Raw genomic sequence first — 15,643 nt, forward strand, 5'->3', positions numbered from 1 at the left:
AGCCATCTAGGGCGGGCCGGGTTAAAAAAAAAAGTCGCGGCGGCGGCGGCCGCTGCTCAGGGAAGGAGGCCCGAGGGCCGCGTGCAGCGGGCGGGGGGCGGCTGCGCCGCGTCCCGGAGCCGGGAGCCGCCGGGAGCCGCCGGGCGGGCAGGCGGAGGCGGCGGCGGCGGCTGCAGGAGCAGCAGCGGCGGCGGCGGCGGCGGCGGCATCTCCTCCTCACATGACCCCACTGTTTGTCCCCGTGATCAGCGCGAGCGGCTCCCGTGTCTCCTCCGTCCCCTCCTGCCGCGCGGCGTGAGCGCCGGGCTCGGGGGCCCCCCCCGGCCGCCCGCCCGCCCCCTCCCCTCCCTCCCCTCCCCTCCCCTCCCCCCCCGGGCCCCGCGCCCCCCCCGCCCCCACCCCCCCCATGGACATGCTGGACCCGGGTCTGGATCCCGCTGCCTCGGCCACCGCTGCTGCCGCCGCCAGGTAAGAGTGCCCGACCGGTCCGTGCCCCCGCGCGCCCTGGCCCCGGCCCTTCGGCCTGGCGCCGGGGCCGCCATGATCCCGAGCGGCCGCTGGGCCCAGCTCAAAATGGAGGCTGCGAGGGAGGGGGGACCCGCGCTAATAGCCTCGGCCCCGGGTCCTAGCGGTGCCCTAGCTCCAGACTGGGCCGGACGGGATGGGGGCCGTGCACCTGGGCAAAGGGGCGGGGGCGCGGGCGGCCCTGACCCCCTCTTCTTCCCGTGCTCCCCGCAGTCACGACAAGGGACCCGAGGCAGAGGAGGGCGTCGAGCTGCAGGAAGGTGAGTGCTCGCGGGTCTCACCGGGGCCTCGGCCTGCGCCTGGGGAGGGGACTGGGGGCGCCTTGGCTGCGTGACCACTGACCATGCCCCCCCCTTCGACCGCAGGCGGGGACGGCCCTGGGGCGGAGGAGCAGACTGCGGTGGCCATCGCCAGCGTCCAGCAGGCGGCGTTTGGCGACCACAACATCCAGTACCAGTTCCGCACAGAGAATAATGGAGGACAGGTGAAGCTGCGGGTCGGGAGCTCGCGGGCAAGTGGAGGAGGGTTGAGCCGAGGGTCCGACCGGCGAGCTGGGAGGGGCTCAGACCTGGCCGCGGCCGGGACCCCAGAGCCGATCTCGCTGCTCTGCCGCCCCCTGCAGGTGACGTACCGCGTAGTCCAGGTGACTGATGGTCAGCTGGATGGCCAGGGAGACACGGCTGGCGCCGTCAGCGTCGTGTCTACGGCTGCCTTTGCGGGGGGGCAGCAGGCTGTGACCCAGGTGGGTGTGGATGGGGCATCCCAGCGTCCTGGCCCCACTGCTGCCTCTGTGCCCCCAGGTCCCGCAGCGCCCTTCCCACTGGTAGGTGCCCACAAGCCCTGTGGGGATGGAGAGGGGACACTGACGCTGTTCTTGGGAATCCCCAGAGGGTGGGGCAGGTGGCACACTGATGCTACCTTTAAGACCATCGAGGGGGGTGGGTCAGATCCCAGTTCTTCCAGGTGAAACTTGGGTCAAGAGCTTTGAAATACCATTTTTTCTTTCCTTAAGATGGGGATGATGGTAACAGGGAAGCCTCCTAGATGTGAGAGTGGATCATGCTGTCAGTTGATTGCTGGGCCTGTGCTCAGTTCCCCGGCTAAGAGACAAGGCAGAGTGGCACACACAGCGGGATTTCCCATGGTCCTGAGCGCGTGGGGAACGTCCAACATGTTAAGAAGGGGATGGGTTGGTGAACAAAGATGGCTAAGGGTGGCCTCTGTGTCCTCCTACTCCCCAGGCCGTAATCCAAAATCCCTTCAGCAATGGCGGCAGCCCGGCAGCTGAGGCTGTCAGTGGGGAGGCCCGGTTTGCCTATTTCCCAGCATCCAGTGTGGGAGATACCACAGCTGTGTCCGTACAGACCACAGACCAGAGCTTGCAGGCCGGAGGTAAAGGAAGGGCCAGGGCGGAAGGCAGGGGAGGCAGCAGGCTAGCAGGGAGGGAAGCCCCCCCAAGCTGTTTCTAACTGCTCCTCCCTCCAGTTTTGGCCCTAACCCCCGCTTTCCCTGCAGGCCAGTTCTATGTCATGATGACGCCACAAGACGTGCTTCAGACAGGAACGCAGAGGACGATTGCACCCCGGACACACCCCTACTCCCCGTACGTGCAGGGGTCCCCAAGAGCGGCTGGTGTGAAGGGTCCAAAGGAAGGGAAGGTTTTCTGGAATGGGAGCCAGACAGTTGTGCACACAATAAGCAGTCAGTATATTTTCTGATTTTCTTGAGTGTAAGCAAGGGAATTAGCATTTTTCCTCTTTTTGCACTGGAGTTTACTTTGCAGGGATAATTTTTAAGTCTGACTCCTTAACAGATGTGTAGACAAATGGGACCTGAAGGAACCCGTGCCTATCTTCTTCCTCTTCTAGGAAAATTGACGGAACCCGAACACCACGGGATGAAAGGAGGAGGGCCCAGCACAATGAAGGTACAGTACGGGGGGGTTTCTGGGCCCCACAGCCACCACCAGGCCCGGTCCTTTGTGTCATAGATCGCCAGCACGCCATGAGTGCTTAAGACGTGTTTGGTGAATGCTGGAAATGTAGAAACAGGTAGAAGTTCGTTGTTAGGAACAGATAGGCAGGAGGTGTGAACTGGAGGTTGTTTTTTCATGCTGGCTAGTGACCTTGAACTCACGGTCAGCGTCTTAAGTGGCACATTGCATGTTTACCTGTGGATTTTCTGCCTCTCTTGAAAAATCAGTTTGCTTTGGTTTCCCTAGGACTGCCTTCCCATGTGGCAGCTGTCGTGCTCTTGTCTGTCAGTTTCCCCTGTTCCCCTGCCCATCTAATTTCTAGAAGCAGCTCTGGTCTGCTGGGGAGCACGTCGGAGATTGCAGCTCCCAGAAGCTGTGCCCCTCGCTGGCCAAGGCCGCACGTCAGGTCCTTCCATTAAACCCTGGATCCCACCTTGAGGTCATTTTGGTTCTTAATACTGACCCTTAGTCCTCCACTGTGTTCCCTCCTCCCCGTCATGGTAGCATGCATGTCCAGGGGAGCACTACGCCTAGACAGTCATCCCTCTGCGAGTGTTCCCTGAAGTTGGAATCTAGGCTGGGTGGCATGCACCCTGGGCTGGTCTGGAGCCGGTCTGCGGTATCAAGGAGGCTGGTGTCTTTCACAGAGAGCTGGCCTTTGGGGGAGTCTGTCAGGCAGAGGAGAGCACCGGCTGGGGGGAAGGCAGAATGAGACGAGGCTGCTTCGGGGAGTGCTGATTTGGTCAAGACAGAGGTTGTGAAGTGTTGGGGGTGGGGGACCAAGGAGGACTAAGGCAAGCGTTAAATGTCAGGGTGTGGCCTTGAGAGTCCTGAAGGTGTCCAGTTGGGTTTGAGCCTTTTCAGCTATGACCCGAGCAGCTCACTGGGCTCGGCCTCTAATACATCTGTACCCCATATCTGCCTGGCTTTTAGGCCCTTGGGTCCTGGGGGTGATAGAACAAATGAGGTCTTGGCTCTCACAGTGTTCCTCCTGGTGAGAGAGACAGATTACACAAGGCTGTGGTGTGATGTGAGGTCACGTAGGTCCCAAGGAGGAGATAAGGCCCCAGGAGAAGCTGGGGAGTGATAGCGGCAGGGCGCTCTGTGGGCCTCTCAGAGATGTGACGTTGGAGCAGAGGTCTGAACGGGCCAGCCAGGTCCCTGAGGAAGAGTCCCAGGCAGAGGGATTGGCAAGTGCAGACCCCCAGGCCTGAGCCAGAGCAGACTGGATGTGTTTGAAGAAGAGTGGAATTCAGAGAAGGAAAGAGGAAGTTGGTGGCGATGCAGGAGGGCTGGCCAGGTCACGCGGGGCCTTGTAAGAACAGCATCCCTACTCCAGGGTTTTTATTCTAGTCAGAGGGGAAGCCAGCAGAGGGGTCTGTGTATGGAGGTGACAGGACACCAGAGGCTGGGACATCAGAGGAGGTGACTGTAGCTGTCAGCCTGAGACAGGACAGGGCATGAAGTAGGGGAGTGCGTGGGGCAGAAGATTCCGAGGCTGGAGAATCAAGGTTTCGTGGTGGCGTCAGGTTGGTTGAAAGGAAGGGGAAGGGGGAGGGTCCGAGCTTGGTTTTGGGGCATGGTTTGTTTGAGGGGCCTCCAGTAGGCTACCCACGCAGTCCTGGCCTGGCTGCTTACTGGCTCTCTGACGTTGGGCTGCTTCTCAGTCCCTGCATCTGTTGAGTTGTGTGTGAAATGGCCTTGGCTTGACTTGCCCCGATGCTCATGGCCAGTTCTGCCACTGCAGACACGCAAGCCTGTGGCCGCACAGTGGGCCACGTGGTAAGGCTGCGGCCTATGACTTGGGGCCCCCCTCCACCCTGCTCTGCACGCTCTGCCTCTCGCCTGCAAAGTCTTGAATATTTCTCATCCTGCAAAAAGCAGTCAGCAGTCTTGCTCATAACCTTGTCCTTCCACTCCTGCTGCATCCATTCTCTTGTCTCCCAACCTGCACACGTCTTTATCCATCCTCTGCCTACCCTCCCTGGACCCTGGGCCGTTTGGCTCATTTCTCTACCAAAAGAGGTCTGTCTGAGGTCACCCATGACGACCTCATTGCCAAATCCACTGGCTTCCTTTCCTGTCTGTGCTCCAAGCCTCTGACCCTGCCTGTTCCTTTCGGGAATGTTCCTCGCTGCTCTGTGCACTCTCATTTTCCTGCACTCTGCTTTTCCCTCCCGGTTTGCTTAGAGCAGAGCTTCCCAGTAGCTCCAGGAAGCTTGTTAACAGTCACGATCTCCAGAGCTGTCCTCTCAAGGTTCAGAACGAGTAAGTCACAGGAAAGCCCAGGAGCTTGGATTTGAACAAGTTATCCATGTGATTCCTCCCATTGGGCAAGGCTGGAAACTGCTTTGACTCTTGGTGTCCCTAAAGGTCTGGCCTGTCTTCCGTTGGTCTCAGGAGAGTTGAAGCCTTCGGGATGGGACTTCATCCCGGGGATGGTCAGCATCCCCCAAACCTGTCCCCAGTTGTAGGCATTCATCATTGCTCCAGAAAAGAGTGATTCGGACAAGGGGAGTCCTCCCAGGGCTCCCCGTTGCCCTGGCCCCTGGCTGTGTGCAAAGCTGTTTTTATTCCATTCTTCTCTCCTGAACTCCAGAGCCATAATTTGAACCACCCCTTCAAAATCTTCATATCTGGGTGTCCTTGAGACACCTCATAACTCAGCTTGTCCAAAACAAAGTCCGTCCCACCACCCCTACTGCCAAAGGCTCCCATGCAACATTTCCTTTCCCAGAGGGAAAAGGCACCCCTGTTAGAATTACCCAAGCCAGCACCGAAAGTCAGGGCCACCCTCCACTCTGCCTGGGCTCCTTCCCCCACATCTACAAATCCCAAGATTCTGTGCTGAAGTAGATCTCAAATTGGCTTCTCTTTCTCCTTTTTCCCCTCTTTGCCACTGTTTCTTGGGAACGTCAGAGCCCATCTCCAAGCCCCGTGGGGAACTGGAGCCTGTGGGGCCAGCCCATTGCAGCCGGGTCAGAATTTGGGCCCACTGTCACCGGGGACCTCTGAGGAGCCAGAAGTCCAGATCTTTTTGTGAAATCTGATTTTCAAATGCCGGGTGGGATTGCTTTTTCTATTTCATTAGTTTCTCCTCTCAATGTTGCTAATTCATTCCATCTACTTACTTTGGGCTTAATTAGCTTGGAGTTTTATCCCTAGCCTTTCAAGATGATTTAAATCTTTCTTTTTTCCCAACACAAGCCTTTCTAGTTGCAGATTTCACTCCAGTGCTGCTTCAGCTGAATCCTTTTGGATATATTGGTTTTCATTATCATTCAGTTTAAAATACTTTCCAATTTTCCTAATGATTTCTTCTTTGACCCCTGGGTTATTTAGAAGTACATTGCTTAATTTCAGAAGGTTTGTGGCTTTTCAGGATATTTTCTTGTCACTGATTTTTAATTTAGTTCTGTTCTGATGGAAAACGCACTCCTAGTATATAATGTTAGTCCTTTGAGATTTGTTGAGACTCATTTTATGGCCCTGAATATGGTCTGTGTTGTGAAAGCATCCACGTGTGCTTGGAGAAAATGTGTGTCTCTACCACAGTGTGGAGTGCTCCCTCGGGGTCAGCCAGCTCAAGTTGGTTGACACTCGTCAGGTTTTCTTTCTTTCTTTCTTTTTTTTTACACTCGTCAGGTTTTCTTTCTTTCTTTCTTTCTTTCTTTTTTTTTTTTTTTTTTTTTTTTTAAGATTTTATATATTTATTTGACGGAGAGAAAGAGATGACAAGTAGGCAGAGAGGCAGGCAGAGAGAGAGGAGGAACCAGGCTCCCTGCTGAGCAGAGAGCCCGATGAGGGCCCCAGTCCCAGGACCCCAGGATCATGACATGAGCTGAAGGCAGAGGCTTAACCCACTGAGCCACCCAGGTGCCCCATTTGTCAGGTTTTCTATCCTGACTTTTTTGTCTGCTGCTTCCCTCCGTTACTGAGAGAGGAACAATAACATCTCTAAGCGTGTCTGGGAGTTTGTCCGTTTCTCCCCTCTCCTGGAAGATTTCATTTCTGGCTAGTTTTCAGTATCCTATGGGTGTAACTGAAGCTTGTCTCTGGAATAGGTGTGGCTTTGGTCTTGACGGGTCATCTTGTTTCAAATGTGCCAGGATGGTCTTCCCCAGCCACAGGCCTGCCTACTGCACTACCTGCTCAGTGAAAGGGCCTGGGCCCATCACCAGAGCATTCGAGGCCTTCACAGCCTGGTCTTTCCCACCCCCAGCTGCACCCCAGAGTATATCCAGACATTTCTGCATGTTCCATGCCTGTCTGCCTGATGCCCCTCCCTTCAGAACCAGCCCCAATGTGCCCTCTCCAAGTCTTTCTCTGAAGGCCCACCACGCCCCAGCGCCATGCAGAAAGCATTGGCTCACCCTGGCATGCCCCCTGGCACGTGGTGCAACTGTGTACAACACTCCACCGGTATCCGTGTCCCCTGGATACGCATCGCCTGGGGTGCCGCGAGTACCAGTGGGGCGGAGCCAGAGTCCGCCGCAGACTCTGGGCTTGTAAGGTGCGCCCCTGCACACAGTCGGGCAGGCAGAAAGGTTTTTAGGTTTTGGGTTTTTTGGGCTTTTTGAATTTTTATTTATTTGGGGGTGCAGAGGGAGAGAATCTCAAGCAGACTTCCTGCTGAGTACAAGTGTGACCTGGGGCTCAATCCCACAACCCTTTGATACTGTGACCTGAGCCAAAACCATGAGTCAGACGCTGAGCCTCCCAGGTGCCCCGGGCAGGCAGTAAGTTTAAAGTGAATGCAAACTGGAGAAGATGTGCCTGCCCCCCACCCCCACACCCCTGCCCTCTGCTGGCTGGAAGGGAAGAATCCAAAGTAGGAGGCCTGGTGCCCGGGCTTGAGAATGCCAGACCGCATGAGGGGAGAGCAGGAAGCTGAGAGGCCGTCTGCTGTTGCGTTCCTCTGCTGAACCCTGGACATAGAGCGCACTGCTCTATTTGGGGATGGGGTGGCCAGTGCCGCCAGGCCCGGGCAGACTCTTGGTTCCACTGAGGTATTTAGCCACAGAGTTCCCAGGTTGTAGGACATGGCCATCCTCCGTGGGGAGCTGCAGCTCTCCCCAGGGTGATGGGACGTGGGCATTGCACACTCACCCCAGGGCCACTGGTGACTGAAGTGGAGGCCTGGAGAGCAAGGGAGGAAGAGGGACCAGGGAGGAAGAGAGTCCCTGGAGGGGAGGGTGTCATAATCCAGGCTGGAGCAGGGGGAACCTGGACGTGGGAGGGGACTTGCGATGGGCAGGCAGAGCCAGGTGCCAGCAGCCAGGCATGTTCTTTGTGAGAACAGCGGGGTCAATGGCGGGGACCTCAGAGTCCATGAGGAGTGAGGGGTGTGATTCTGGCCCACCCTGCCTTTTCACTCTTCCCCAGACCCCTTCTGGCAACCCCCACTAGCACTGCCCAACCCGGAGAAGATACTCCTTTGCCCCGCTTTGCACATCCCACCTGTAGGCGGCGTCTGTCCCTGAGCTGTCCTGGCAGGAGGGAAGACGAGGGTCTGTGATGGTTGGGGAAGGTGTCTGGACCTTCTTGGGTGTGTCCACACCAGCGCCTAGGATTGCGCTTGGAAGGTGAGGAAGATTCTAGCCCAGCTTTGCTTCTGTGGGTCCTGAACCCTAGTGTGAGGTGCCAGTGAGGGCAGATCCCAAGCAGCTGTCTCGTAAGGCTGTGACGTGAGCCTGATGAGAAGCCGGAGGGAAGGCACGTGCCCCATCTGGATGGGGTACCTGCCACTCAGGTCAGCTGACAGAGTTTGGATGAGATGGCTGAGTGTTAAGAGAATTAAATCACAAGTCTGAATTTTTCAGAAGTCGTCTTCCATTGGCCTGTCAGCCTTGGCCTTCAAGGTAGAGTTCACATTGCTCTTGGGGGACTCGGTGACTGGTGGGGCCAGGCCCGCGAGAACCACAAGTGCCAGCCTGGGCAGTCTGGGACTCACTGCCCGGGCTCTAGAGAGGGATTTTAGCTAGGGGCGAGACATGGTCAGACTATGATTTTAAAGATAAAGGAAAAACAAACTTGGGGAGCCCAAAGGAAGGCCTGAGTACTGAAAAATGGAAGGCAGCAGCCATGGCGGGAGCAGATGGGGGTGCCAGGGTCCTGTGGAAAGGGGCCCTGGCTCATTCCAGCCTCCCAAGAACACAAGCCACAACTCCCCATTTTTCAGAAGATGCCAATTACGTGAAATTTAATTTCACATAACATTAATTTAAATGTTGGCTCCGATTTTTAAAATCTGCCAGGCTGGTCATCAAAATGAACCCGCCGTCCCAGCTGTTGATTCTGCAGCCTAAAGGTGTGTGCGTGGCCCTTGAGGCCGAGACCTTTTTCCTCTCAAGAAGCAGCGGGAGGTGCGGCGCAGGTGCCTGCGTCTGGGCACTGCTGCGCTGTCCCCGTCCGCGCTGGTGGGAGAGCGCCTGGCACGCAGAAAGGTTCCAGGAGCCCTGCCGCTGATGCTCCTCTTACCTCTTGCAGTGGAGCGGAGGCGGAGGGACAAGATCAACAACTGGATCGTCCAACTTTCCAAAATCATTCCAGACTGTAACGCAGACAACAGCAAGACGGGAGCGGTAGGTGCCTCCCCTCCCCTCCCCCCCCCGCCCCGCGCTCCCACCCTGGCCCTCCAGACCCCCATACCGCCCGGGACAGGGCCCTTCCCCTTCGAGAAGGTCAGCCTGGCCTGGCCCCTGGGCTTGGGCAGGCACCATCCGGGGCCAGCTTGCGAGTGGCACTCACTGGCGCCCTTGCCCACCCCCCAGAGTAAAGGAGGGATCCTGTCAAAGGCCTGCGACTACATCCGGGAGCTGCGCCAGACCAACCAGCGCATGCAGGAGACCTTTAAGGAGGCCGAGCGGCTGCAGATGGACAATGAGCTCCTGAGGCAGCAGGTGAGGGGCGCGATGGGCGGGGCCGGGGCGGAGCCAGCCCAGGTGCGGGGAGCCAGCCCCTGGCTCCTCATCCCCTGGCGGGTCCCCCTGTCGTGTCATATGTGCCAGATCGAGGAGCTGAAGAACGAGAACGCCGTGCTCCGAGCCCAGCTGCAGCAGCACAACCTGGAGATGGTGGGCGAGAGCGCGCGGCAGTGACGCCCACCCCACTGCGCGGCGGGGGCCCCTCCGGCCCTGCCGCCCCTTCCCCAGCCCTTAGCACAGAGAGGGACAGACGCCCCTCCCCCAGCTGCGTTTTTTTATAGTAGATTTTTAACAAAACGGGGAGAAATAATGCATTTCTGTGGATAAGCACCCACTGCTCTCCTCAACTTGGGAAACGATATCCTCCCTCCCCCTCTGTCTGTCTCCCTTCTCCGGCCCCCATGAAGCCCCAGCACTTCTAGTGGTCTTGCCTGGAGGCACGAGGGAAGAGGACCGAGACCCTGCCATATCCTGCTGCCTCCTTGGTCTCTAGAGGTACTGAGACAGGGTGCTTTAGGGAAGGAGGGGAGTCTTTAGGGGGCCATCCCCGGGGCCTGGACCTACGCAGGGAGGCCATGTCCCACCCCACCTCTTGTTTCTGGATCCCTGCTCCCCTTTGAGTGCGTGTGTGTGTTTTAATTTTCTTTATGGAAAAGTGGACAAAAAATAGAGAGAGAGAGAGGTATTTAACTGCAATAAACTGGCCCCATGTGGCCCCGCCTTGTCTGTCTGTGTCTCTGTCCATCTTGGGTGTGGGGAGGGAGCCCGCCGTCCATGCAGAACTCCGTGAGGGCAACTCTGGGAGCATGGCCTCGGTGTGTGTGGCTGTGGACCCCGGTCTGTCGGTGGGTCAGATGGGTGGAGAAATTAAGGACTATCCCCTTTGAGGCTCCAGGTGCGCATATGTGGTGTGGGGGCGTGGGGCACTAGGGTCAAGGACATGTCTCATGTTTTCCGAGGAGAGGCTGGGGTCTCTCCTGTCATCTGTTACTAAAAACAGCACTGGCTTCTGACCCTGCCCTTAAGGGTTGAAGCCCTCCCCTCTGTACCAGCCAATGGTGGAGCCTGGCCTTGAGCCCCCCACCCCCAGGAAGGGCAGATGGCCAGGAAGCCGGGCTTGGCCCGGCAGCCTGTCGCCTCACCCCGTGGCTCTGGCGCCTGCACTGTGACCCCTGCCCCGGCTAGTGATGAAACCTGGCCTCAGCTGCGATGCGGTGCTGCCTGGGGCTGCTGGGGGACGCCGCTGCATCTCCCTGGGGCTGAGTGTGCAGCGTGGCCCTGTGCAACCCCCAGGACAGAGGCTGGTCCTCCTGCTCACCTGGCCCACCTCTCCACCTGCTCCCCATCCCAAATGCTCCCAACGGCTCCCAACTGGTCTGCCCCCTGACGGGCCCTGTCTCCCTTTACCCCTCTGACTAAGGCCGTTAGAGCAAAGATGTTTGGCGCAGGGGGCGGCCTGCACTTCCCAGACCCCACTCCCTCCACTTCCCTGGTTTCAAGTGGGCCTTGGCAAGCAGGTCAGGGCTGGGAGGAGTGTTCGTTCCTTGGCAGCATCACCCACAGGCCCTTAGGCTGGAGCTGACCCTGCCTGGGTGGTCCCCAAGTGAGTCAGGGAGGCAGCGGGCCAGAGGCCTGTCTTCGGAATCAGGGTTTGTGGTTCCCTGGACTACATGCACCCAGAGACGGCTCAGAGTTTGTGGGAGTGAGGTTGCCAGGTCAGGCCACCTGTCTCGTCTTTCCATCGGCGACGTGCTGGAGAACCAGCTCTCAAGAAAAAAGGCCCAGGTTTATAGAGTCAGCCAATGTCTAGGGTTGAAATATTCCCAGTGCCAAGGTGGGCCCTGTCTAGCACGTTCTCCTGTGCCCTCCTGTGCTTGAGGGGAGACAGCCAAATGGTGAGAACACAGGCCCCCGTGTCAGGCAGTTCAGGCTGTAGCACTAGCTCTAGCCTAGCTTTAACCCTAGCCCTGGCCTCCGACCGGGGGAGTTGAGCAGTGCCCCAGTCTCTTCCTACAGCTCCTAGAAAGTGAAGATGACAGGCTGGGCGCTGTGCTTAGAGGGAGCAGGGTCTGGGCAGCCAGGCCTCGGGGGGATTAGTGGCAAAGGAGGCAGCCGGGGTCCCTGAATGCAGAGCAGAGCCCAGCACAGGGCCGGCAGGAGCTGCTCGGAGGACAGGTGGCTGGGACGTGGGTCAGTACATCTGGCATAAAAGAGGCAGCGTCCAGTGTTAGTAACTAATGAATACTGCCGGCTCCTATGGGCAGAAGTTCCAAAGAAATTCTGATACTCAGGAAACCACCCCGCATGCTGGGGGCTTGTGCTGACACAAACTCGTACATCTAGCTGCCCAGTGTTTCCTGCTGGGATCTGCGCCCTGTGAGAGGGGAGTCTGAAGCAGTGGCCTGTAAGTGATGGCCAGCCTCCCAGGGGATGACATTGAGAAAGGGTGGGGAATAGGAGGTCACTTCACTCCTGCTCATCGACCGGTTCAACTTCTGGGTCAAAGGGGGAAATTCTTTTTCTGAGGTCAACCGGGTGATGCCCTGTCAGGGAAAGTGTTTCCCAGGTGGCCCTTCTGCCCCACCCCCAGACACACCTCTGCTAAGGGTGACATAACACTGTTCCCTGTCACTCTGTTCCCGCTTATCTCCCGTCTTGTCGGCGCCACTACCTTCTTGGAAATGAGTTAGGACAAAAGGGGCGGCGGGGGGCGGGGGGGCTTACCACCCCCGCCTCCTCCAAAAGCACCCATAAAAGCCACTGAAACGGGGGACCAGACACCACAGCCGGTCCTGAAACTAACAGCAGGACAACCTAACAGCCAGACAGACAGCACAATGATACTGAGCCCGCGGATCCAGGCTGCCGGCCTCCTGTTCCTCCTCCTGGCCAGTCTGGCCAGTGGCTCGGTTCTTCCACACCAGGTGAGTCCGCAGGGCCTGGATTCAGCTCAACGACCGAGACCACTGGAGAGCCAGGCCCTAGGGGGGGCAGTGCTGAGGGTAGCTGGAGACCCCTAAGCATGGGGCAGAGCTTACGGCAGGGCAAGGGGGGACGGGGAGTTGCCCAAAGTACAGAGCAGGGGGCCTGAGTATCAGGGACTGGAGGACCCAGACGAATTCCACAGCGGGCGGCGTGCCTGCTCCGTGCTAAGCCCAATTCTGGACAGTGGGGAGCGCCCCGCAAACAAAGAAGAGTTTTCCTCTTGCGGAGTTCACATCCCAGTCAGGGAATTAGTCCCTGGACCATCAAAACATAAATGAGATCATTGTGTCTTGGTAAATGCGCTCCATGGATAACAGAAAATGATGATGATACTAGAGGGACCAGGAGGGGTCAGGGGAGGACTTCAGATGGGATGAAGTGCTGGCGGCGAAGCGGGAGGCATTTGGTGAGAAAAAGAAATTTGACCTAGGACAGGGAGGATAAGAGAAAGGGACAGCAAGCAAAGGCCTGGGAGAGGGCAAGTGTGGTGAACGTCCCCAAGGATCAGAAGGTGTCATGAGTGAAGGGGACGGTACTTGGAGAGGAGATGGAGGAGGGGACCTGCCGAGTCTTGTGGACAACTGCGGAAGTACTGACTTAGCTCCACGCGCAAGGGGAGCCCCCCAGGCTTTTAAGCTGACTGATAAGGCATGGGGAACACAATGTATGCGGCAAGACCCAGGAAGCCTTGTTCCAGGTGGTGGCAGCAAGCCAGGGAGGGTGACATTCCCAAGGAGAGTAGCTGTGGAGAGAGGAGACAGATCTGGGGCGTCTATGGGAAGAGCTGTGTGAGCAAGCGGGAGAAAAGGCCAGACCATGGGGCAGCTCCTAGGATACCCAGGGAGCCGCAGGACACCGACCCTTGGGGAGGAGCTGGTGTGTAGGGGCAAGTCTGAGAGCTCCGCTGGGCCCTGGCCATCCTCACCACCCCTTCTGCTCCCGCAGACAAGACAGCTTACAGCCCTTCAAGCCCAGGACACAGCCGGAGCTGAGGCTGGCTTGACGGTAAGAGCACCTGCAACCCCCCTTCCAGGCCTCCCCAGCCCTTGCCTGGGCCCAAGGTCCGCTCACTCTCCCTTCTTCCCCACAGCCCACGCTCCTGAGGCTGAGACGAGACACCCACTTCCCCATCTGCCTGTTCTGCTGCAACTGCTGTAAGCGATCAAAGTGTGGCTTTTGCTGCAAGACATAGAGCCTCCCCGGCCTGCCCCCTCATCCTCCCCGACCCTCGTATTTATCTGCCTTGCCTTCCAACCCTCTGTGACCAGACTTGGAATAAAATGGTTCTGTCTGTTGTTTTCCACACTAGAGTGTCTGTTGTCTTTTCTTCCTGCCTGAGGCCTATGCCAGAGGCTTCTTCTGGCCCCTATTTGGTCCAGGTGTGTGGGGTTGGTGCGTACTGGGGTCGGCACTGAGGTTTGGTGAAGGAGATCTGTTTCCTGCGCTTCCCTTCCTTCCCCTCTTCAGAAGACCTGAAACCTATGTCGCAACAGCAGGAGCTAGAAGTTAAACCAGGTGTCCTCTCCCTAAATAAAGCCTTCTTGAAACAAGGGTGGCAAATTCAGTGACCTCACAAGCATTCTCAGAGTAAGGTCCGGGGAACCCCCAGCAGGGCTCCACCAGGTGGAAACCACTAGAATGTCCTGTACCTTTCTCACTCCTGTCGCAGGTCAACAGGCTCTGTGACGTGGGATCCACATCATCACTCTGACAGGAACAGGCTATGTGCCCGTGTGCCTTGTGCTTTCCCAATATCCTGGTCTCCATTTCTAAGAGTTTCTAAGACATGGAGCAGCTAGAAACAGAACCCACGTAAACAAAATTTCTGGGGGGAGTCCTCAATAATTTTGCGGAGTAGAAAGGGGTCCTGACACCAAAAAGTCTGAGAACCACTGGCTTTCCGAGCAGGCACAGTGAGGGATGAGGGATGCTGGCTGGGCACAATGAGGGATGCTGGCTGGGTTTCAGAGGACCACGGTAAGAGGCATCCACTCGGTAAGGACATACCACCCTGCGAGACACTCAGGAGAAGACTGCTTACCTCCCCAAGGGGTTAAGTTCCCCCCCATTCTTCTTGAAACCATGTCCCTCTCAATGTATCCCATTTCCCCACTTTTGACAGAAACAGAGACAATGCATTTTACTGTCTTCTTAGCGCCTAAGAAAACGTCAGCACTAGCAAGGCAATAAACGGCCTTGGCTATTTGGGCCCGGTGAGGAATATCAATGAGGAGGCCTGGGTTAAACCATGAGAGGGACCGGGAGTCGGGCTTGTCACACCCAAAGAACTAGAAAAGTCTTCAGTGTTCAGCTCATCGGGCCGTGTGACTGCTAATGAGTCATGAGTTGAACTCTGTGTCCCCCACCCTCCCAAATTTAAATGTGGAGGCCCTAACACCCAGTACCTATGACTGTGACTTGATTTAGAGGTAGGGTCTTTATAGAGATAGTCAAGTTAAAATGAGGTCAGTAGGGTGGGCCCTGATCCAAGAGGACTGCTGTCCTTGTAAAAAGCAGGGATTTGGACTCAGAGGTCTGTCTGCAGGGAGAAGACTGTGTGAACATGAAGACCGTCATCTAGAAGCTGAGCTGAGGAGCCTAGAACAGATCCTTCCCCCACCCCCAGCTCTCAGAAGGACCAACCCTGCCAACCTCGATGTCAGACCATGGCCTCCAGCACCGTGAGACCATAAATTCTGTTTTGTAATCCACCCAGTCTGTGGTACCCTGTCACACCTGGTTTTGAAGGCTTGGCTGGATGGGAGCATTGGCTACCCCTTTGGCCAGGCACAGGCCCTCCAGTGCCCCATCCTCCTGGGGCCTGGGGACCTGGGATTGCAGATTTCAGTGACAGTGGCCCCACACTGGCCTGTGCATCCTGCCCCCAGAGACAGCCTACGGTTCACACCTAGAGAGGTGATGGGCCCCCAAACTGTGCAGGCCCAAGACTCCAAGGGGGTTGGCATTGAGGTTGAAGGCTGTGACATAGGAGCACTCCAGGATCTCAGTGGCCTCCTCCAAAGCCCAGGCACCAGGGCCCTCTCTTCTCTAGGACCCAGGCGTTCAAGCCCCACCCTGCTCTCAATGGGCCTTTGTCCCTGTCTGGGAAAGGCACGGGCAGAGTCTGACATCATGGAGCCTGAGGTGGGGGTGGCACTCCCCCTCCCCCTCCATCCAGCCTTCTCTGACTCCACACACTTGGGTCTGAGGGATTTCCCTGCCCTTCACCCTC

General features: G+C 57.4%; 2 protein-coding genes across 4 annotated transcripts; both read left to right on the plus strand.

Moving 5' to 3' along the window:
- The first annotated feature begins 371 nt into the window (after positions 1 to 371).
- On the plus strand, positions 372 to 10,152 carry USF2 (upstream transcription factor 2, c-fos interacting). Of its 3 annotated transcripts, none has more exons than XM_059150611.1 (10): positions 372 to 468; positions 739 to 785; positions 891 to 1,009; positions 1,148 to 1,267; positions 1,767 to 1,917; positions 2,041 to 2,128; positions 2,394 to 2,452; positions 8,990 to 9,084; positions 9,274 to 9,402; positions 9,511 to 10,152. In XM_059150611.1, exons 1-10 carry the CDS (start codon positions 407 to 409, stop codon positions 9,598 to 9,600), a joined length of 960 nt encoding a protein of 319 aa, XP_059006594.1. In that variant the 5' UTR covers positions 372 to 406; the 3' UTR covers positions 9,601 to 10,152. The 3 variants fall into 3 exon arrangements, with proteins under 3 accessions (XP_059006594.1, XP_059006595.1, XP_059006593.1); XM_059150610.1 differs by having other exon boundaries at positions 373 to 468; positions 1,148 to 1,348; XM_059150612.1 differs by lacking the exon at positions 1,148 to 1,267.
- Positions 10,153 to 12,133: 1,981 nt separating this feature from the next.
- HAMP (hepcidin antimicrobial peptide) lies at positions 12,134 to 13,716 on the plus strand. Its single transcript, XM_059150614.1, has 3 exons — positions 12,134 to 12,350; positions 13,357 to 13,416; positions 13,502 to 13,716. The coding sequence occupies exons 1-3, from the start codon at positions 12,264 to 12,266 to the stop codon at positions 13,601 to 13,603; spliced, it is 249 nt and encodes an 82-aa protein (XP_059006597.1). The 5' UTR covers positions 12,134 to 12,263; the 3' UTR covers positions 13,604 to 13,716.
- Positions 13,717 to 15,643: the final 1,927 nt, after the last annotated feature.

The sequence above is a fragment of the Mustela lutreola genome, chromosome 16 (genome assembly GCF_030435805.1).
Source record: "Mustela lutreola isolate mMusLut2 chromosome 16, mMusLut2.pri, whole genome shotgun sequence".
NCBI lineage: Eukaryota > Metazoa > Chordata > Mammalia > Carnivora > Mustelidae > Mustela > Mustela lutreola.

Bases quoted from the DNA above. Each gene is read 5' to 3' on its own strand.
- HAMP (XM_059150614.1), top strand. From the start codon at position 12,264: ATGATACTGAGCCCGCGGATCCAGGCTGCCGGCCTCCTGTTCCTCCTC. The intron at 12,351-13,356 runs GTGAGTCCGCAG...CTGCTCCCGCAG, and splicing joins GCTCGGTTCTTCCACACCAG to ACAAGACAGCTTACAGCCCT. The intron at 13,417-13,501 runs GTAAGAGCACCT...TCTTCCCCACAG, and splicing joins GAGCTGAGGCTGGCTTGACG to CCCACGCTCCTGAGGCTGAG.
- USF2 (XM_059150610.1), top strand. From the start codon at position 407: ATGGACATGCTGGACCCGGGTCTGGATCCCGCTGCCTCGGCCACCGCT. The intron at 1,010-1,147 runs GTGAAGCTGCGG...CGCCCCCTGCAG, and splicing joins CAGAGAATAATGGAGGACAG to GTGACGTACCGCGTAGTCCA. The intron at 1,349-1,766 runs GTAGGTGCCCAC...CCTACTCCCCAG, and splicing joins CCGCAGCGCCCTTCCCACTG to GCCGTAATCCAAAATCCCTT.